Genomic DNA, 21,685 nt, shown 5'->3' with positions numbered 1-21,685 from the left:
TATATTTTAAAACTAATTAGTACTCAACATGTGGCACTCTTAAATCGGCGAAAAATTAGACGGGTTTGCCACCGATTACATTTGAATGGCGGGTCGACTTCAACAACATTGGTCACTATTTCATTCTTTAATAGTCAAAAGTAGTTTTCGTTCTTTATTTTGGTAAAAAATTTAATAGAATGAGAGATTACATGAAAGGGCTCAAAATAAGTCCAAAGCTAAATTATTCGGATCATATTCATCTGAGGAGGATTCCTTTGGATTTGACGCAATAAGTAGATATATCATACTTTTTTTTTTTTTTAAATTGAAGTCTCGGGTTACGGCTAGAGTGTTTGAAATTCGAATTGTAAATGATGAAAAAGGGCGTAAGTATTGCTCTACAATGCCATACTTTGACGACTGAGTCACAAGTCTTTTAATTTGACAATTGCCAACAAGTGGAAGTGCCAAAATTCAAATAAATTAGGCACATTTTTTCAATTATAACTTGCAGGGAAATCTATGTTCTTCTTCGCCTACAAGTCTCTCGCCAAGGAAAATTCGTCAACAAAGATTAAGAAACATCCTGTCTTTCACGGAAACACGCACTTGGTTAATGAGGAACGACTCTTGCAAATATGTGGATTTTCTTCACATGAAAAGAACAGGTTTCCAGGAAAGAGATGACTGCCCTCCATTTCTACAGGAAGTTCATACTGTTGACGCACGGAAAACAAACGAACCAAGCAAGCCTTTGGGAATTCCCGTCAACCAATTAGAACTTTTGACCTGTTTCTGTTCAGCCAACCTTGTTCATTAATTTAGCCTTTGACAAACTAAAGCTAAACAAGTCCCTTCTTGATCTCAAAAGAACATGCTCAGATTGGGAACAGCAATTACTTGGGCAATTTATTCATGAGTTTTGGTTAAACGACTTGCAATGGCTGACCGATTCACCTCCTTCTTCATTATCATCATCACCATCGTCGTCGTCGTCATTATCAGCGGGACGACGGCAACGTCGACGAATTTGCTCGGTTTTCTACAATAATGTCCAAAGAGCGTTATCCTGGCTAAGAAAAGAAGCAGAAGGAGTCTTATCGAATGGGCTTCAACAGTTTAGTTCTATGTATAGATGATCTGATAAGCAGTTCATGGTCTATTGTTGGTACAAGCCAAAGGAGTTGATGAGTTGCAGAATCTCTATTCTAATGGGTCGGAAGCACCAAAGCGTCTAAAAACAAGTGAAGTCACTCACTGTAGTATAATTCTGCCACCTGACTAGAACATGCTATAGCGCATCTGCCATGAGAAATTCTAAGAAAGCAAAGTCCTCTACTGAACCGCGAGAGTTTCTTTTCTGGTCTACAGAGATTCAAAACTTCGAGATCAGCAGAATATTTAAAGACCTTTCCATTCCACATATTCACTATCCCCTGTTTGGGCCTTCTCCGGGTACCATTGCCTCTTGTTTACTGCTGGAAATCTTCTTCTTCACCATTTTCGCTTTGTAGCTATAGCCTATCTGGGCTTCAACAATGACTGAGCCTTCATGCTTTCATGTTGAAGTTGAAGGCTTCAAGTAATTTTACTTGATGATGAACAACATTCCACCAGTGAACTTAATTGACCCGATTTAGTAGAACTGGCTTTCATCATCATCGGTTCTCTTCTGAACAACTTTCACCAACTAAAAGACAAATGTTTTTTCTCCATTTTCTTATTTATGGGCAGTTGATAAATGTATTTTTTTAATTGTTAATGAACTCATGATTGGCCTTTACAAAACCATTTAAAACTAGGCTCTCAAAACTAAATTTACTATATCTATTCGTATTTCTGTGAAATCACCTACAGAACCTTGAAAAACAAAAGAAGAAATGAATCTATAATATAAGTCTCAAATGTGACAAACTTATATTGCAACGTGGATGCAAGCCATGTTTGTTGACCTACAATCCCCCGTTGCAAACCGAATAATACTGCTGGATTTGGATCCAATCATGATGATCCTTCCAACTTAAAGTTGAAACTCAAAAGTAGTTATTTAAGATATTTGTATAGATATCTTTCGGATATTCCAATTGAATCGAACAACTTTCTAAGAATGCAAAATCTTGTGAGACATTAAAAACTAAATGCAACAAAAGAAAGCTAGTTTCTAGAAAAGAGTTATACGATCATACCCGAAGGCCAATTTGAAGCGAAATGACATGTTGAAGATTGGTTGATGAAATATCTTGTGTTTCGGTTCTTTAAATTAGAGAATGCTACCTACTCTAAGGAGGTATTTTCCAACGATTTCATGTGAAAAAGACCCTCCTTCAATATGAAAGGAAGTGCACGCGTCTTTCTTTTATGACTTGCAGACACGGCTATACGATAGTCATGGGAAATATATGAAATAGACGTGAGAAGCACTTAAATCGAAAGGAGCCCAAAAAATCGATGAAAACGCATAATACAGATATGTTTACATATTCGTACACTTAAAATAACATATATGATAACATAGTGACGTATGTATCATTGCAAGATACACAAATTTACTAAGAAAAAATGTACATCAAATATTGAAAACAGTGAAAAGAATCGTTGAAGCTTTGTTTGATATTTGAGTTTTCCATTCTACGTACACGAGGCGAAGTCCTTCCATAGACGAGAAATGAGTTTTTCTAAAAGTTTAATTTCTGTATTATCCACAAGCCGTCCTCAAAAAAAGTTTTTTTTTTATTGTTCTGTATAAAAATTTTAAAAAATGATATGATATAAAAACTTTAATTCGACTTTGCTCATGAAAAATTTATGGTTTTACCCTGCTTTTTTTTTTGCCTTTCTTTTTTTTTTGAAATAGAAAACTTAAGTAAATAACGTGTGGTTTTTTTTTTGTTCATCCACCTTTGACCTTTCATAAAACGCTCCTCTTTTTTCATAAATGTAGATCAACAGTTCGTACGAACGAAGAAGGTAGTTGGCGGATGTTAACTTGGGAGATTGCTTTGCAAAGGGTAAGGGGCGAAAAGTAAAAACCAAAAAAAGCGAGTGTATACGAAATGTGTGCTACTTTGCAATATATTTTAAAGAGAGGGACTTACTACCGAAAATAAACCCAACCCAGTTTCTCCCACCCGCAGCGGTCGTCGCTATAAGTGAGAAAGACAATCGCCCGTCTCCCCTCTGGTTCTAGCTGGTGGCCATTTCCTGGGAATATTTTTCCTAGGGAAAAATTTCACAGAAATGGAACAAAATTACTAAATCCTCCCTCCGTTTTCGGTCACCGAGGCTCACCTATGTGGGACCCATCGTTTAACGAACAGCACTTTTTTGGTTAAAAAATAAAAGGAGGCCGTCAGACTTTAGACGGACGGACGGACGGATCTGAGACCCTCTCTCACTTTATATCTAAGTTGTTTTTTAAAATTTATATATATATATATATATATATATATATATATATATATATATATATGAAAGTTGCTTGTTTGGTCAATGGACCTTGTCAAAGAAAGCTCTTAATTAACTTGGGAGGCTGGAAACATTCAAATTCCCTTGTTTGTTTCATTGCTTTTATGACAAACAACCAAGCGCCGCTGACTGGTGTTATTTTATTATTGTTATTATAAGATCTCTAGCAGAATGTGGTAAAGGGTTCACGTAGCCGGACATTCCTCCGACATGGCCGGAAAGCAAGATCCGATCGTTGTTGCATTTTTTAATAGACCAACGGGTTCAGATATTGCTGATGGGAACATGTTCTTTGCTTTCAAACCTGCCATTTTTGTTATTTTAAAAAATCAACTTCTCTAAACATAATTTTCTATGTTTAAGTTCATAAAAAGAAGCCATAACATCGTACTAAGTAAGGTACAGACAGATTAATAATGTTTAATAAATAATAAACTACCGTTCAATTTTTTAAAGTTAGCATGTATGTGCTCAATCTTTTGTTGTCGATATAAAATGATAAAGTAATTCCCATAAAAAAAAAGAGATGTTTTTGTCGTAAGAATAGCTACCTTGTGATTTTATACTAAAAATTAATGGTTTTTTCATAATTACAGCAATTTACTTAAACAAAAATTTGTATTATATTTAAAAAAATAAAAATTACAGCAAAACGTCGTGTCCCGCAGTGGCGGTGAGCTGAAAAAGCCTTTTCCGGTCATTGACCGATGGGGCGTTTATGTAATTTTGCCCTCCTTTTTGGGGTGGCAAGACTACTTTCCACGTTTTCCTTTAAAACCAAACAGACCGGAAAAGGAGAACATTTCCCATTTTCCGCTCTTCGTGTTCCTTCTCAGCGCCTCTCTTTTCTCTCGCCCGGTGCGAGAGGACGTCCCCGGGGGAAAGAGAAAACGGGTAAAAGAAGAAGAGAGGAAAAACCCTAACCGATCTCTCGCTGTAAGATTAGGGGTTTTCTGATCTTCGATTTGCCGCCGAGATGGGTCAGCAATCCTTGATCTACAGTTTCGTGGCTCGCGGGACCGTCATCCTCGCGGAGTACACGGAGTTCTCCGGCAACTTCACGGCGATCGCGTCTCAATGCCTCCAGAAGCTTCCCGCCTCCAACAACAAGTTCACCTACAACTGCGACAATCACACCTTCAATTACCTCGCCGAAAATGGATTCAGTGCGTCTTTGATCTCCGTCTCTTCGCTCCTCGCTCTGTTTTTTCTCTCTCTTCTTTTTCTTGTTCTTTTCTTTGAATCGGTTAACGTCTGGGGAATTTTCTTGGATGATCTTATGGCGGGAGATGTTAGGAATACAGGAGATCTCATTCTGTCGACTGGGAGAATTGCATGGGGTTTGCGCTTACTAGGGTGCAGAGACGATCTGTCTTGTTTGTGTTGATTTATTTGCTTTTGCAGTTGGATTTTATTTATAAAGGGTTTCAGACGTTGTCGTGGGTTAAGGAAAAATTTATTGGCCGTGACGGAAGAATATTGGCGGGGGTATCCATTAGAATTTGGCCGTAGTTACCTGCTGAGATAGATTGCGGAATCATTAGATTTGATTAAGGCGGATATTCTTTTGCTGAAGCTAACTGGATCGTGTTACTAGTTTCTTTGAAGTTTCATCTATGATTTTGGAGATTATAACAAGAAAAATGGCAAACGGATCAGAAAAAAAGTGTAGGGGATTGATTTGATTTATGGTTTCATTTATCGAGTTAAACTGTTTTCCTTGGGCAGGAGACTGGGAAGTATACTGCTTCCTTTTTTCTTAAAGTGTAGTGGATGTAAGCTTGTTATTGTTCTCATTGAATGCTCTGAATTTCTTTCTTGATTCATTAGAAAACCTTATTTTTTGTTTTCATGAATTAAGCACCTATTTCTTTAGCTGATTCTTTATCGTGGCTGAATTTGTTGATGGCATCCTTCAGGTAAACAAATATGAGATAAGAACATCAAACTGTAGCAAAGACAGGTTTCGATAACTTCAAGGTAGATTGATTAAGCATGAACATGAGAAAAAAAAAAATTGTGTAACAAATAACAATGGTTAGTTCATACTTCATACCTTACCATTGCTTTTTCTTGTCATCGTTCTTGTTGTTCTTTCATGTTTCCTACATTCTCGTACACTTTATTTCACGTGTGTTACATTCTCCTTGTAAATCAAGAACCATGGTCTGGTGGCTTTGTATTTTTCTTTCTTTCTTGTTCTTTCTGTTAAAATTTTTTATATCTTTTAGTTTTTTAGTTCCCAAGTTTTTCCTTACGAAAACAGATGTGTTTAGTATCTGGTTAAAACTTCACTTTCTAAAACCCCGGGAATGGTATTTGTGGCAGTTGTTTTTGTCTTGTATGATTTACTCCTTGAATTCTTGAAACAAGTTAATGGCCATGAAACTCAATTTCCTTTTTGTCAAAATTTTGGAGCATAGGCATATTTCTTATGTGAGAAACAATGAAATCCCTAATTTGTGGTTGTTGGTTTTACTTTTTTACTTTGAGAATATAAAGTACCTTTTCATGACAAACTTAATATTAGCGTTAAGGATTTATGCAGCTTTAAGTCCAAAATCTTTCTTTGTCACCTTTTTTCCCCTTAATTTGTGTTTTGAAGGTGGGATGTCTGACACATCCTGTATTATAAGTTACATCCAGTATGGTATAATACTATAATTACATGGCTAAAGCTAGTTTCAAGTTTCAACGGTATAACATGGTGTTTTTTGTCATGGTTATATCACATAATGGAGCGTATTGTGTGGCATATTATGTTATGTACAACACTGGATTGGGGAAACTCGATTCAATATGTATTTTGCTTTTTAAAACTTTTATAATATCTTGCTTCCTGAGTTACCTCTAGCCTCCGCTGCCTAGTCCATGTGGCCGAGCTAACTTGTGATGGTGAAGAGTTGTTTTGAGTCGATTCTGAACGTTGAGGGGTTGGTTCAGGCTTTTACGTCTTTGGATAACAGTCAGAAGCAGAGTTTAGGTTGTAGGTATTGGAGACCTTTTGCTATTGCAACTTGCACCATTCTCTGGCACTTGATTTTGAACCTGAGTCCAGTGGCTCTTGTTGCGAGGGGATAGAGGTCTGTTTTTCAACAATTTTTAGGAGACTGCAGAAACTTATAATGGTGGAATAGAAGACTTGTAGCGTTGGGAGGATTTTGTTTTTTATGTTCATATCCCCTGCAGCATGGATATTTTATTTTTGTTTTTCATAAGGATATGCTTCTAAGGTAGTCTGTAGATGGAGTCACCTTTTTCTGTTTTGCATCAATAAAACTGTTCGTAGGCCCTGCCCTGTTGTAATTTGTTGGAGTTGCTCTAGCACTTAGGAAGATTGGACAAGTTGTGCCATTGTTTTGTTAAGAGTTGTTAAAATTCGGTCTTCGTTATTCCAAAGCAATAGCTAAGCCACTTTAGAGGAAAATGAACCAGTGCCTCAAATTTTTCCCAAAAGTGATTTATAATTTAATAACAATTGTGTTTTGTAATTTCCATCATTGTTGGGTATTGCAGCCTTTTGTGTAGTCGCAGTTGAGTCTGTTGGAAGACAAGTACCCATTGCATTTCTGGAACGCGTGAAAGACGACTTCAACAAGAGATATGGAGGTGGAAAGGCTGCAACTGCTGTTGCACATAGCCTCAACAAAGAATTTGGGTAGTTATTTTCCCTTAACCACATGTGGTCACCATGCATCCCTTAACTCCGGTTGATTTCCTATTGTCCCCATTCTGTTGTAGGCATAAACTGAAGGAGCACATGCAATACTGCGTCGACCATGCAGATGAAGTAAGCAAGCTTGCTAAAGTGAAGGCTCAGGTTTCGGAAGTGAAAGGTGTGATGATGGAAAACATTGAGAAGGTAACAAATTATTCTGTCCTGATGTATTCTCGAACAGTTATGTAAATAGATACTGATTGAAAGAGGAAAGCTGCCTTCAAAGGGAAAACTTTTTGTGAAATGCTTGTTCTTACTATCACTTGTTAGTTCTATTACAGTCAACGTATTACTATTTTAATGTGTTATGGTGTTAGTGTTCTTACTTCATGAAAAATAGATTACTACGTATGCAACAATAAATAATATATTGGACCCAGACTCAGTTTATCAAGCATATGAAGCTTTAGCTGCAGATAGTATCACGTTGGTAGGTAAATAAAAAATGGATAATACATATACATCAATAAAGAACAGACCAGACTCGAACTCAATTTTTAACCATAGGATGCTTTAGCTGCAGATATCACTTTGGTAAACAGGATAATGTGGTGAATTTCTCCTTGTTTTTTTGTATGTGCAGGTTCTTGACCGTGGTGAGAAGATTGAACTTCTTGTTGATAAGACTGAGAATCTTCGATCACAGGTTTTGTAGTCTCCTGTTTAAAACCTTTTCTATCAAGTAGTATCATTTAAACTGCATATTGTGGTCTAACATACAAATTTCTCCTTGATAGTCTGTGAAGTACGTAGAATGTGTTTAACTGTTAATGATGGTGCAGGCTCAGGATTTCCGGACACAAGGAACCAAAATGAGAAGGAAGATGTGGTTTCAGAACATGAAGATCAAGCTTATTGTTTTGGGCATTATTGTGGCCTTGATTCTCATAATCATCTTGTCTGTTTGCCATGGGTTCAAGTGTTAAATGGATTTTAGAAAAAGGTATATGGGATGGTACTGCCACTACAGAGTTTTCGTCTTTTCTTTGTATATCTTATATGCACGAATCATTCTACTATATCTAGCAGATCTTTTTCGATGCTTGCATTCAAATCTTTGCATATGAAGGGTAAGTTTTCGGATCCACCAGAGTGATCAGCGTGGAGCTGATCTCATGGTTAGCCTTGCAACTTTTTCTCTTTGCGTTTAGTTGGATTCGCAATTCCAAGGCGGTCTAAGGGAAAGCTTCTAATGAACATTTGCTTATGGCGATTTGCAGATGGATAAGTGTGAACGTGCGATCCCGTGCAATGCATAACTTGTGTTCCTTGTTCTGTCGAGTGTTGGTTTTTCTTTTGAAGTAATAAGACAGCAACCGACCATTATGATGATCTCATTCTAAAACTGAAAACCTGGAACCTTCTGTGCTATCGGTCATCTATGGCCATTCAAGTTAGTGAGCTCGCCCCAAAAAAATTAATATCCGTTCATCTAGGTCGAAATGTTTCAAGTTCAGGTTAGGCGCAGTAAAATCTCTCGTTCTCACTACCAGATCTTTACCGATGGAGGGTCAGATTCCGGACGCCTGAAGAGGCTGAAACGATAAAACGATCGAGTTACTGCCCTAGCCCGAATGGCTGATCAGTGCGTGATATCGCCATAACATATAATCGTGCTCAAGTAGCGCATGCTTAATGTAATGAGGAACATATCTGATCGTGGCATTAACTCATTGAAACAAAAGTGGGGCCAATCGAAGGCGTGATTCGTGCAACATGCAGTTAGCACTAAGATCAGTTTCGTCTGCAAGTTGTGAGTGACTATTATTTTTGAAAATGTGATTTGGTGAAATTTATGATTTCTGAAGACTAGGAAGAATATTTCATACTGCCGCTCTTACCAATATTTGATTCAACGATCTCTGGGTTTCCCAAAGCAAAGTAATTGACTAATCCTATTATTAATCAATGACTTCGTATATAACTAGAACTTCGCTAACTAATTGCGGATATTGTTTTACATTGAATTGTCATTGACCGTTCCCCAACATCTTTCCTTTTGAGCTCCAATCGCTCTTTCTATCCTTATTCCCGTCGTGATATTGATAATCTTGGGCTACCAAGACTATAGTGAGTGATCAAGGTTCATTCACACAAGGTTGGATAACCTACCCTTCAACTTGCATATCATTAATTCTTCATCACCATCTCATTGGTAGCTTCAAACTTGTTGGCGCCTCTTTGACCAAGTTTGGTTATAAATTATCAAAACAGACTTTTCGGGCGATTCTCTTTCAGACTAAATGTCCTCGTATTTAAAGCCGGCGGTTCATTACACCAGGCACAAGGCAAAACTAAAGGGGAAAAAGAACCAAGGAGCCGCACTTTGGATCTGTTGGATGAAAGAAATAAAAATTACAAACTGCAGGGAGTACTTTGGAAGAAGTCAAAAAAGTGAAACTTCCTGCCGCGGTGTTAAGCCAAATATGAGGTCACGATTGCTTGGCATCTAATAATATCATATAGCATCAGGGCCGTTAATTTATTCGCATCGGGACCAGGTCCATGTGACCGGGTTTATAAAAGACGGCTAACCGCGACCGACGACCAGGGCTCAAACGGCAAATGAAATTGGATCCATTTGTAACCCTATTAAAGCAGAAAACTACAGGTTAATAATTTGTCGCTTGTAAATTATCATTAAAACCATTATAAACTATGATCACAATATAAACCACGGCAATTTAATTTCTTTTTAGCAACAAATTTTTAAATTTTAAGCGCACATTACAGTATTGAATTCCCACTCTTATTCTTATATCACCGAGACATTTAAGTCTAAAACAATCGCATTCATAATTCAGGGAGATACCGAGAAAATATTCAAGAATGTCATTGTTATTCCTTAGCCGGGCTTGGACTGCTTTGTGTTCAAAATTGCTACCCGGATTCTCCTGCCACATGTATTTGAAGGGGAAGGTGAGTTTGGTGAGCCACATCATCTCAGAAGCTTCTCTTGTGTTAGACTTTTGTTCGAAGTGGAAGCTTCCGTCCTCCTCCCCCGCTCATGATCGGAATCTGAAACGCGCCTGAAAAGTCCGCAGCCGGAATGATACACGTGGCAGATAGTGATAGGCTTGATGCTGAATAAGCAGGGTCCCACACGGTGTTTTGAAAAATTTCGAATGCGTAACGTCAACTCTTTTGTCCGACGAGTTTCTGCCAGTCTTCTCTTTATATTTGTTGTATAATCTTTCATCCCCAGAAGTCAGTCTATCAAAGGAGAGAGAAAGAGGATGGCGGAGTGCAGGCCTCTTGGGTTCTTGATCGGTTTGCCATTTGCATTGGTGGCTTTAGTTCTGTCCCTGATTGGCATCGTTATTTGGATCATCGGGTAAGGCTTCTTTATCCTCACTTCTCTCCTCTTCTCTTCTTTGGTCGGGTACAATATTTTCTAAAATTTTCCTGCGTTTGTCACAAGGCAGTTTGAAAGCTATGTGATATTTTTCAAAAACCACTTCTTGTTGTCAAACTTTTCATGATCTTTGTGCGACAAAGATTGCTTTTCTTTTTATGTTTGTATATTTATTGTGTAGAACACATACACTAAAGTTTTCCTCTGATTTTTTTGAGAAAAACCCTGAATGGAAGACCTATAATTCTGGAAACGTTTTTGGACAGAATAGAAGCATTAAAGATGGATCGCCATCTCCAATTGACCATAGCTCTCTCTTACTTATATGTACCGTTGGGTGATTGATTTGTTGGTGGTGTTAAATGCAGGGCGGTGTTCAGTTGTTTGTGCCCCTGTTGCTCGTGCTTTGCGGGGCTGGCGAATCTTGCCATGAGTCTGATAAAGCTGCCCATCAAGATCATCCGCTGGTTCATCGAAAAGTTCCCTTGTTAGAGGCAACCACCACCAGCCGTCATACCTTTTTCTTCCTCCCTCCGACTGCTGCCCAAATCACTCTCGTCGCCGATGAACTCATTTGTATTCGATTATTTGTACAGACTTCCACACTGTGGATAGCCGGTGGTGTCACCGTCTCTGTCGTTTCTTCTTTTTTTTTTTTTCCTTCTTCTAGTGATTCTTTATATCTGATTTTAGGCTTTACTATTGATATTTTGTTTCATGGCCTTTGAGAGAGAGCCTTATCGTTCTCCCAATTTGCTCTTTTTTTTTTTCATTTCAGTTGAATAAATAGCCATAAACCGATAAACGTCAGGACTTTCTCTCTCTCTCTCTCTCTGCGTAGAGAGAGGCGACTATATATTTGCCCAAGAAAAGTCTTGCCTAACTTTGCGACTAAGAGGTTTGAATTCCAAGCAATGGGGTCATGAGTAGATCAACCAGCTTGCTGAACTTACAAGAGATCTGAGGTTAGGTTGGCCAACTGCCGGGAGGCATGCATCGATATATATATATATATTCTAATAACGGGCTTGTAGTTTATTTAGATCTTCTTGAATGGATAGTCTAAGTAAAAGATCGGGCATACATGAATTTGCCATTCAAATCATGCCTTATGATCAATGAGATTAAATATCGTTTATTTTTTTAAAAGCTGTTTTATGCTTAAGAAATACCTCTATATTCATGTGTGTGTATATATGTACGTGTGTGCGTGGGAGTGGGGGGGTTGGGGAGTAACAATGTAACATCACTCTCCGTTGAGCCGATTGGTAGCTCAATAAAGAACAATCTCATCTCTTTATCTTTTTTGCAATAAAGAAAAAATGATAAAAAAGTGATGAAACATTTTCATCATTTAATATTATTTCATGCATTTTTCTTTTATTTTTTCTCTCAACAACCGATCTAAAAAATAAAAAGATTAAGAAAATTGTTCTCTCTTTATTTAGCATTTACATATCTATAGGGTGAAAGAAATTAATGTCTATGCAATCTTGAGGTCCCTAGCCACAACTCCTGGTTGTGAATTGACCCGGGAGCTAGCTGGGAAAATATCACCTGGCTAAAGGAGAAACATTCATGCTGGAAGGGTACTTTGGATAATCAATTTAACAAAAAATGCAAACAACAATACGGAAAAGAAAAGAAAAAACAAATCCCCGCTATAAGAAATTCCAGAGGTCTTATGACGCTGGAAGAACTTCATAAAACATGTAAAACTCCTTTACATGGTTTCCCTGGAAACATTCTAAACTAAAACGCAGCCATGCCACAGCACAGGAGGGCAGATCACGTTGCCCTTATCTTCAATTCTCCAATTCATTGCGACAAGGATTTCATGCCATTCATTGGATATTCCGTAGTGATCACTGCCTCATATTGATGCTGCTTCTATTTTCGTGAAAGCGACAGATCAAGAATTCTGATCGGGTAATTCTTCACAAACAGCAAAACTGCACACCTGGTGGCTGGTGCCTCAAGTTTTACGACCCCCAAGGATTTCAAGAGATTCCTTCAGGATTTGCTGCGCCTCTGCTCTCCTCCTACACAAACACAGAAGACCTACCGAGTCAATTAGAGAGTAGAAGATACATAAACATATCAACTCCAAAAAAGGAAGAAAAAAATACATGCTACATAGTTGGTTCCATATTTCAGCACTTTTGTGTGAGATGAAAACACGCTCCACACAGCATAAGGTAACAAAAAAGCACCATAACACACGACAAATGCTTCTGGAGGCTTCTTTGGAGATGTAAAACACTGAAGAGTCATTTACCATCTACAATGACCTGCTCACAGTAATAATCTTAATTATGGTTTACAATAGGGAGCAACACCATCAGCTGGACACTCATGTTTGTACTTGCAAACCATACCCAGTAACCGATAACATGCCAACATGAAATCCACAAAAAATACCTCCTAGATAACTCAACCAAAATCCGAACATAAACTTAAGAGAATACATCTCAGGAAAATTTCCAGCTTGCCCAGTTGTGAAGTAAACTACTTCAAAGCATTTTCCTAGCCCACTGTCAAAGTGCCCTAATCGCATCAACAGAGCCATAACCTAGAGAATCTATGGAGTGGATGGAAGTGCTCAGTCGTCCATGGCACAGTTTACTTCAGGTGCATCTCTCCTAAAACTGGATTTTATAAGGTATCCTATAAACAGGCCACCTATTCGGAGAAGGCAGCTTTCTAAGTATTGTAACTACCCAAGACACTCTCTGCTCTTGAGTCTTAACTTCACAAAGGAGTCAGGACTCCAGATTACAATACAAGTGGGCTTTAATTGCTAAGGTAGTTTTCCTTCTCAGTTTCTTAAAAAATTACAAATGAACAAAAGATGGCCACTCAGCTAAAGGGGTGAAAGCGTATAACCGAATACGATCAGATGCTTCCGAAAAAACAGTCGCATGGCCCGCTATCAAGCAAAAGATGTTACCAAAGCTGCCATGAGTCATATGTCCAACATTCATCTTCTTTTGTCCAAAATCACTAACAGGTCTGCTAATCTAATTTGTGGCTGCTGGATTATGCCTAACCAGTCATTGGTTGAAGTTACAAGGTTCAAATAGATGGGCCAGGACACATAAATTGACACTCACATGGTACGATGACAAAATTGCATAGTACTAGCATACAATTCCAACCCCAGACTCAGCATTCTCCAAGAACTACCATAGAGGAATGAAAAGCTAAACATTAGTCTTACAAACTGAAATTGTAAATGGCAATTACATTGATCATGGCCGATTCATCCCACTATTTGGTAGCAGAAATGGAGGTGCTGAATTGCTAACACGTACCAAGAGAAAAAAACAGGACTACTTCCACTAAGCAGTGCTGCTGGTATGAACGACACAATTAAAACACTAACAAGAAATCATTCCGTTACAGGATTAAAATTTTAGCCTTATATTTCCATTGGTCAACACAGCTGCAACTGGATCCCAAGAGACACGTATAGGAAGCATCCTAAAAAGCTTAAATGACATAGCATCTGGTGATTAGAGGACAAACCTTTTGATGTCATCCACTGCCTTCTTACGCTGTTGTATCTGCATCTCCAATATATGTATTAGTGTTGCCCTGGCCTGCAAAAGACTAGATCTATTAATAAGATGATAGTTAATTGTAACATCGGAAAACTCCAGAAGAAAGCACCAGAACCTGATGAGGACGCAAAGAATTGAGAAGATGATGCAAATTTTTGAAGATCACAGATATTTCTTCTACTCTTCTAGCATACTGAGATGGCCTCTCAATGAGCACATCCGCAAGCTCCAAAATATGGAGTTGCAGCTCTCTGTTGAGTTTTCTCAATTCCTTTTTGTAATCTGTGTAGGATAAAAGATATGAAAATCAATCAACTATATCACAAAGAACAGTAAAACATTTGAATAATGTTTTTCTTTATAAGCTGATTGTTTAGGTCAAGCAGGAAACACAGTTAGAACTGAGTTTTAATAAACAAATAATCATATCAGCACCACTACTCTGGAAAAGTCATAACAGCAATAGTGAGACAACACTGAACCATAAGTTTTGCATGAAATGGTGATGAAAAAAGAAACATACCTATGTTGGGATCTTTTGGATATAATTGTCGGACCCCTTGATCTTCCAAACTCGGGAGCACATCATCGGTCTACTACAAACAAAAGGAAATAAACAACGGAATAATAATTGAGCAAGATCTTTCATTTTCAAAATTCTAACAAAAATCCCTTTGAGCACGACAAAACTGAAAACCCTGGAATTGCATGAAACAGCATCCTTTGCATCTTATTTCAAGCGTCCAAAAAACAAAAGAGATGATCAAAAGACGACATGACCATTAGGAATTAAGCAAGTACCGTATAATTGGAGCCATAAAGCATATAGGTGCCTTCAATGGGAGGAGGTGGCTCGGGTGCAGAGCTGGGATTTTGAAGGTAGTCCTTGTACAACCTGTAGAATGGAGGTGGGGGAGGATATGCTGATGACGTGGCAGCCATCTGTAAACCGAAATTACTGTTAACTACCAATCTTCTATAACATTTGAAGTAGATTTATTCAAGAAAAATTGGAGCAAGCAGTTTATATTCACAAGCATGGATTGAAGCTCTACCGCATCTTGACCCTAAACACAAACCGCGGTCAAAGAAGAAAATTTTACCTTCCGACATAAAAAGATCCCATTTTCATGAAACCCGAAGCAAAAAACCGATGCTGAGAAGCAAAACAAAAAAATCACGGCAGCAATCTACGGAATCACACTCAAATGCCTAAAAGTTACACTCAGATGCTATTTTTGCAAAAAAAAAAAAAAACACGCTCCAACCTACACCAAGAAAAGACAACTCATTACTAAGCAGGCGTGATTTTACCTCGGAGAACCACCAGCTGAAGCTTTCCTTTATGCCCGGCGGCTTGGTTATTTTATTTTTTCATTTAATCAAAAAATGAGAATAATGAGGGTAAAGAACAAAAATCGTTCTAAATCAGCACGAAAAATGGAACATACATAATGAGCTAAGTGCATACCAGAAAATCTCTCGAGGAAATCAGAAAAATCCCAATCAGATGCAAATGCCCTAGCTACACATGACGGAGCAGAGAGAGAGGTGGGGAGGAATAGGCCGTCACCTGGATCAGCGGATGGTTGGGGAAGGACCGAACTGCCGGAGATGGAGCAGAGGGAGAGGGGGAGAAAGAGAGAAGAGGAGGGCGCGCCGCGCGGGAGAGGGAGAAGGCTCTCGAGTCCCTGTTCCGTGTCAAACACACCATGGAACGGCGGAGGATGGCAGCGGAAATAAACTCCTCCTGTCCGCGCGTTCCGCCTGTTCCAACAGTACCATGTGCGACGTTTGCTTGGGTTTCAGCATAACGGAACTGCGATTCAGACGTCCAACCCGCTTCCAGAACTGCGGGTTTTTTTTTTTTGGGCCGAAAGCATGTTTTTATTTTCTTAATTTCTTCCTGATTTGTCCAATTGAGTTAAAATATGTACCAATACCATATTCGGGTGATACGGATGTTGCATTATCTGACTCGTAGTTGGACCTACTTTTGAATCTAATAAATATAAAATCATAACTAAATTTGTAAATGAAATCAGTTCCGAATGTCCATCACACTCAAATATTGGTTGGGTTGGATATGAAAAATTATGTGCTAAATTTAAATCCAAATTATGTTACTATTTTGGAAAAGAAAAATGCTAGCATGAACGTAGTTGAGCAACAAACATGCTTATCTACAAGAGAGCGTTCTTGAGTGGATTCATTTACGCTCCGTTTGATGCATCTATCGTGAGAATTTTATCCCAGCGGTTTTCTCCTGCTTTGTCAAACACAGAGAATTTTACCTTGTGTTTTTTCACTGAATTCGGAAAAAATTCTCCCACCAAAAAAGTGGAACCTCTCTAGATCCTACTTTTTTCCACGGTAATTTTTTCTTGAAATTTTACCGTCCTCTTAAGTAGCAGTCGTTTACTATATCTACGGTGATGTGATATGAAGGCTCGGTTTCATATCTGTGGGTTTCAGGTCAGACCATCTCCCATCCCACTTTAAATCTAAGTTCATGTTTTTTTTTTCATGTAGTACTATCAAGATCTCCCATTTGTTTTCAGAGGGATCTTACATGGCACATTTTTTGAAGCACTTTTAAATCAAGTTTATCAAACACACCCTTAAAAGCAAAGAAAAAAAATCGCCTGACTTTTTGTCTCATTAGTTTTCTTTTCGGGAACTTTAGAAATTGTCTTCTTTTCGGGAAAGAAAGCATCCATCCCAAATACAATTGTTGTAGCATGTTATTTCTACCAAGATTTTGTAAAAGTTGTAATAGTTCGTGAGAAATCAAGAAGGCTGAGGCTAAAAGTTCCAGATCTCTTTACATACTTTAGTTCCCCTATTCAATAACAAAGAGTAATAAAAATAATGAATTTCTTTTACCAAATAATCGTTTTAAAAAGTTTTTAACTAAATATTTAGTTGCTGGATGACTAAATGTTTAAAAATGTATTGCTAAAAACACACAGTGTTATGAGCATCGACAAAGGTTTGTAGTGTAATGATAATTACTAAATGTTTTTAACAGTTGCTTATAATGTTTCTAACAATAATTCTCATATATTTAATCATATGGCAACATCCGACATTTGGCTACTCTCAGTTTCCTTTGTCATTAAGTTCAAGAACATATTTGATCAGTCGTCATAACCTCACTTAAAATTTAAAATTCTTGCCGCTTGCTTCTCCTTTCTGAAGGTTCCAAGGAAGGGTGGATTGTATGTGGTCCAAAACAATCATAACAACTGACTAACCAACTTGCTCAACAAACTAAGATAGTTAGCAGCGTAAAAACCGCGGCTTAGAGTACAACCTTCCGTTGTAAACAAACTCTCGTTAAGATGCCCCAGTCAGATATATACGGAGGGTGTGGGTGGACTGTGGAGGGGGGAGAAATAGAGACTATAGCGAACCCATACTTTTTTCTAATTTGCCACACTAATTCGATACATTAGTTCACGTGAGACTAACAGGTACTTACTGGACAAACATTTCATTTGACTAAGCCAATACCTCTTCCCACGGTGACAACGACAGTACACAGAGCAAACGGATTTGGACCTTATTCCTTAACCCAAACTCCTGTGAACTAAAAAAAAATATATAATTTTAACAACCCAAGCACCTATTGGACTACTATTTACAGAACCCACTCAAGAACCATGCTACAGATCACAGTGCTATAGACGACACTCTACAAAAGCTATCTGATCTCTACGAGGGGGATCTCTTCGAATATGGGCAGCCGCTTCAAGTTTGATGGAGACCAGTCAGGGGCTAGATCTAACCCACGAAGAATGATGTCATCAAGATGATCGAACCCATCTTCGCTGTTGGTGCTGCCATGAACATTCTCCCCTCTTAATCTTCCCAATTCTTGTAGCAATTCTTCAGCCCGTAGGAGCGACTTGTCATCTTCCGTCGCGCCGTATCTTCCACTCTTCACATCATGGAGAATGGCTCCAGCTTCGTCGTACCTACCTTGCCTAATGAGACAGACGCTTAGGTTGCATGCCTTGTTGGAGTCTGGATCAATCTCTTGGGCCTTTCTGTAGACCAGTTCTGCCGCCATGAAGTTGGTTTGCTGCATGTATGCCCACCCCAGATTACCCTGCAACATAAATTAATTTTAAAGATGAACAAATATCCTCTTTGTATAGCAAAAATGTTCTTAGGTCCCTGTCCATTTGGTTGTAGACCACAATCTATCTCCACATATTTATTTTGTCTACAGCGTCTAATGTCCAAACTCCCCTCTAAGTAAATGGTACCCATCATTAACATGCATGCTTGTATGCTTGGTCTCCTCATCAGCTACCGGAAAAGAAAAAATTAAATCAAGAAATCAAGAACTTGTAACTACGATATTTACCAGCACTCTGGAAGTCTCCTGTTTGATGGAGACCTGAAATTTCTTGCCATGTGAGCGAGCCGTTTTCGTGGTCCTCCCATTGAATGCCTCTCCTTGGTAGATCATACGAAGCTTCTGCTTCAGTAGCTCTATCTGTTCCTCTACTCTCCCACATTTCTGTTAAGCCATAGAACAAGTGAAAAAGTTAGCATAAGAAAACGCTTAACTATTTATTGTAGGAACCAATTGTCATTTTCATTTTCTTCCTTTACCTTGTAGAGGTCGATGAGAATGTTGTCAAGGGACTCCTGAGCATGCTTGGAGCATCGGCTTCTGAAAGATTTGACAGCTTCAATGGCTTCCTCTGCTCTATCCTGTTGCTTCATCACAACAGCCATGTCTTTTAGAGCGCTGTCGACACGGTCCCCTGCATTAATAGCCTTCCAGAACAGGACTATGGCTGCGTCTGGGTCTTTCTCAACCAACTGCACCAACGGATAAGTACTTGGAATCAGGAGGAAGAATAACTCACTAAAATTGATCCCTCAAAACTTCTTTCAAAATGCTGCTGCAAATATATATTTCGATTTCGCAACACCTGTTCATCAAATTGTGATTATACGTACGGTAATTGGGCTATATAATTTGATTCGCTAGTACAGTTCTCTATTTGTGGTGTTATCCATTCATGTATTCAAGTAATGTTTGTCCTTATTGACATCTCATTCTGATGGTCATTAGAATATCTAGCAACCTGCAGATTATTAGTTGTTTAACTTAATTTAGATGTGAAGCTCCTCCATATGAGTAAGAAATAACAGCAAACCGCGTTACAAAGATAAATACAGGCTTAAAAAGCGCAGCTGGCTCTTTTCATTCCTAAAAATGAAGCTCGGCAGCTCAAAATGGACTTTTCTCTGCATTTTACAACAGTTATTTTAGATATGGCTTTGGTGAATTATCTATCTAATTGCATTAATCGGATTGCTAAAGCCACACTTGTAGTGCCTTTTTTTTAGTTAATTTATTAGGATCAAATATATATCTTGGTTTCCACTTTCAGTTCTGCCGCCTATATGTCTTAGCTCTCTATCATTTGTGATAAAAAAGAAGAGCATGAAAATTATACTTGTAAATTAGATTTCATAAGAACTTGTAAATTAATAGTCTTAGCTTTTTAGGCTTATAAAATTTAATTAGACACATGATTTTCTTGTTTTTTCTATTTTTACATTACAAAACATTATGCGTCTGCACCGTTGGATCTAACCCCCCTAAAAAAAACCACCTTTCAGCAACCATAAACTTTTATAAGTACCCACACACACACGTGGCCGGGATCCAGCTTCTAACCACACGCACGCTCCATTGCAATGCGTGTGTGTGTATCCGGCTGGTTATAGCAATCCAGGTTCTATATATATAAAAGCTCCCGAGTATACCGAACTTGAGGCACTGAATTTATCGACGCTTCCCAAGGTATTTGCGGTATTATTCAGAAAACAATGTTCCAAAGAAAAGAAAAGAAAAGACAAAATGATTATCTTCGGCAACGGATCTGTCGAAATCACATGTAAAGCTTCACCTTTTCGGTATGATACTAAAATAGGTCTCACATCTCTAACCTTTTTAGACGAGACCTAAGCTCTGACAAGTGCCAACTTTACAGTTAAATCGTATCATATGCGAACATGTGATAAATCATGCTTCTTAACATTTTCCTTCTTAAGACGTTCAACAGAAAGACGTCGATCGATGTCAGTTTTTTATATCCATTGAGATCATTAACAGAAGATGAAGACTCACAGATATCATTTAGCAGGTTATGATTAAGCAGAACTATATTTATCAAAAGTATTATATTACAAAATACATCGCTAGATAAGGATGTATTGAAAGTAAACCTATCTCGGGTCTGCACTCCTATAGCAATTGGCCGCAACTTATTGAGAAAGTTTTGGGCCAAATTGTGAATTTTAGAAGTCCGATCTGAACGCGCTTTGATCTCTGCGTGCTCGTGACCTTTTGGTGAGATCACGGCAAATCATATCCACCTAGAAAACAATCTGATTTCACAACTAAGAGATCAAGTCACCATGGACGACGTCGATCCAGGACATAAATCTCATACTTCACCAAACTCATCGACATCAGAATCATCAGCAGAGGAGCAAAGCAGAAGATTAAGTGAAGAGAAAAGAAAAAAAAAAAAGGATAAGGAGAAATTCCGCTCGCAATAATTTTCCAAACACAAAATTACGATCGCAAATCGCTCTTTGATGCAGAAATTTGTTCAAATCAACAGTTAGAAGTTCGCATTGTGGAGTCCAGCTGAAGGCAAGGCAAGAAAATAACCGACCTGGACGTGCTTGGCACGCACGTAAGGTCCATCCCCGGCCGGAAGCTTGTGGACAACGTGGAAGCGGTCCCTCCGCTCCCCCACGGCCGTAGGACTTGCCGGATCCCGGACAACTTTTCGCGGCGACGGGAGTTTCCCGACGACTGCTCCGTCCATCGTTGTGCGTCTCTGGCGACTCCTGGTCAGCCCCTCGGCTCCCTTCCTCTCACCTGCCTTCATTTATACGGGAACGCGCTGAACTTGGACGGAATAACGGCCATGTTCACACATACCGATTATAGCACAAGGACGGGCCTTTCTTGCGGTTCCACGTCACCTCAAGCGGTCGTCCTTTGTACATCCTGGTGCCACCTCATCGGCCATGCCACGTAGGATGCAGATAAATGGACGAAAAGGGCCCTCCTTGATTGGCCTTGTGTCCAATAATACACGAGGTTAAGTCCGTCTTTTGCGTAGAAAATAGATGGACGATGATGCCCTCAAGAAGAGAGCAAAACTACGCACTATGGCGGCTGTTTCGAGACCGTTCTTTGGTCCAGATACGGTTGTAAGCTAAAGGATAAGTGAGTAAATGTGGTAAGCCCTGGGTCGATTGGTAAGAGGATCTGGGCTTTACACGTATCCGCTTAAGCGACCTTGTTCGTGCCTTGTTGGCATGTGAATGTCGAGGCCAAAACCTCGCCACCGTTGATTCGGACGGGTCGGATCCCGAACCGTTCACAATATTCTTGATTCGAGTGTATTCCAGATCAACTTGAGATTAGAAACGAATTTGATTCATTTCAACCAGAAACGGCAGTCCACCTTCACAATCCGGAATTCTTGTTCCACTCTCGAAAATGAGAAACCAGAAGGAAATAACGTCGATCCCGATCTGTTAACTCGTGTT

General features: G+C 38.8%; 4 protein-coding genes across 4 annotated transcripts; 2 read left to right on the top strand and 2 right to left on the bottom strand.

Moving 5' to 3' along the window:
• Positions 1-4,233: 4,233 nt before the first annotated feature.
• Positions 4,234-8,213, top strand: LOC116253318 (putative vesicle-associated membrane protein 726). Its single transcript, XM_031628090.2, has 5 exons — positions 4,234-4,613; positions 6,964-7,105; positions 7,189-7,309; positions 7,749-7,811; positions 7,948-8,213. Exons 1-5 carry the CDS (start codon positions 4,424-4,426, stop codon positions 8,089-8,091), a joined length of 660 nt encoding a protein of 219 aa, XP_031483950.1. The 5' UTR covers positions 4,234-4,423; the 3' UTR covers positions 8,092-8,213.
• A 2,126-nt stretch (positions 8,214-10,339) lies between these two features.
• On the top strand, positions 10,340-11,254 carry LOC116253340 (signaling peptide TAXIMIN 2-like). The gene is made up of 2 exons (XM_031628116.2): positions 10,340-10,499; positions 10,889-11,254. The coding sequence occupies exons 1-2, from the start codon at positions 10,402-10,404 to the stop codon at positions 11,010-11,012; spliced, it is 222 nt and encodes a 73-aa protein (XP_031483976.1). The 5' UTR covers positions 10,340-10,401; the 3' UTR covers positions 11,013-11,254.
• Positions 11,255-12,099: 845 nt separating this feature from the next.
• On the bottom strand, positions 12,100-15,867 carry LOC116252287 (mediator of RNA polymerase II transcription subunit 7a-like). Its single transcript, XM_031626444.2, has 6 exons — positions 15,657-15,867; positions 14,885-15,025; positions 14,607-14,676; positions 14,199-14,365; positions 14,049-14,122; positions 12,100-12,562 (listed from the first exon to the last, which is right to left on the bottom strand). The coding sequence occupies exons 1-6, from the start codon at positions 15,795-15,797 to the stop codon at positions 12,496-12,498; spliced, it is 660 nt and encodes a 219-aa protein (XP_031482304.1). The 5' UTR covers positions 15,798-15,867; the 3' UTR covers positions 12,100-12,495.
• Positions 15,868-17,489: 1,622 nt separating this feature from the next.
• On the bottom strand, positions 17,490-21,019 carry LOC116252286 (protein SULFUR DEFICIENCY-INDUCED 1-like). The gene is made up of 4 exons (XM_031626443.2): positions 20,797-21,019; positions 18,710-18,922; positions 18,459-18,614; positions 17,490-18,197 (listed from the first exon to the last, which is right to left on the bottom strand). The coding sequence occupies exons 1-4, from the start codon at positions 21,013-21,015 to the stop codon at positions 17,790-17,792; spliced, it is 996 nt and encodes a 331-aa protein (XP_031482303.2). The 5' UTR covers positions 21,016-21,019; the 3' UTR covers positions 17,490-17,789.
• Between the last annotated feature and the right edge of the window lie 666 nt (positions 21,020-21,685).

Source organism: Nymphaea colorata, chromosome 4 (assembly GCF_008831285.2).
Source record: "Nymphaea colorata isolate Beijing-Zhang1983 chromosome 4, ASM883128v2, whole genome shotgun sequence".
NCBI classification, from domain to species: domain Eukaryota; kingdom Viridiplantae; phylum Streptophyta; class Magnoliopsida; order Nymphaeales; family Nymphaeaceae; genus Nymphaea; species Nymphaea colorata.
This window is presented reverse-complemented; position numbering and strand designations above follow the sequence as displayed.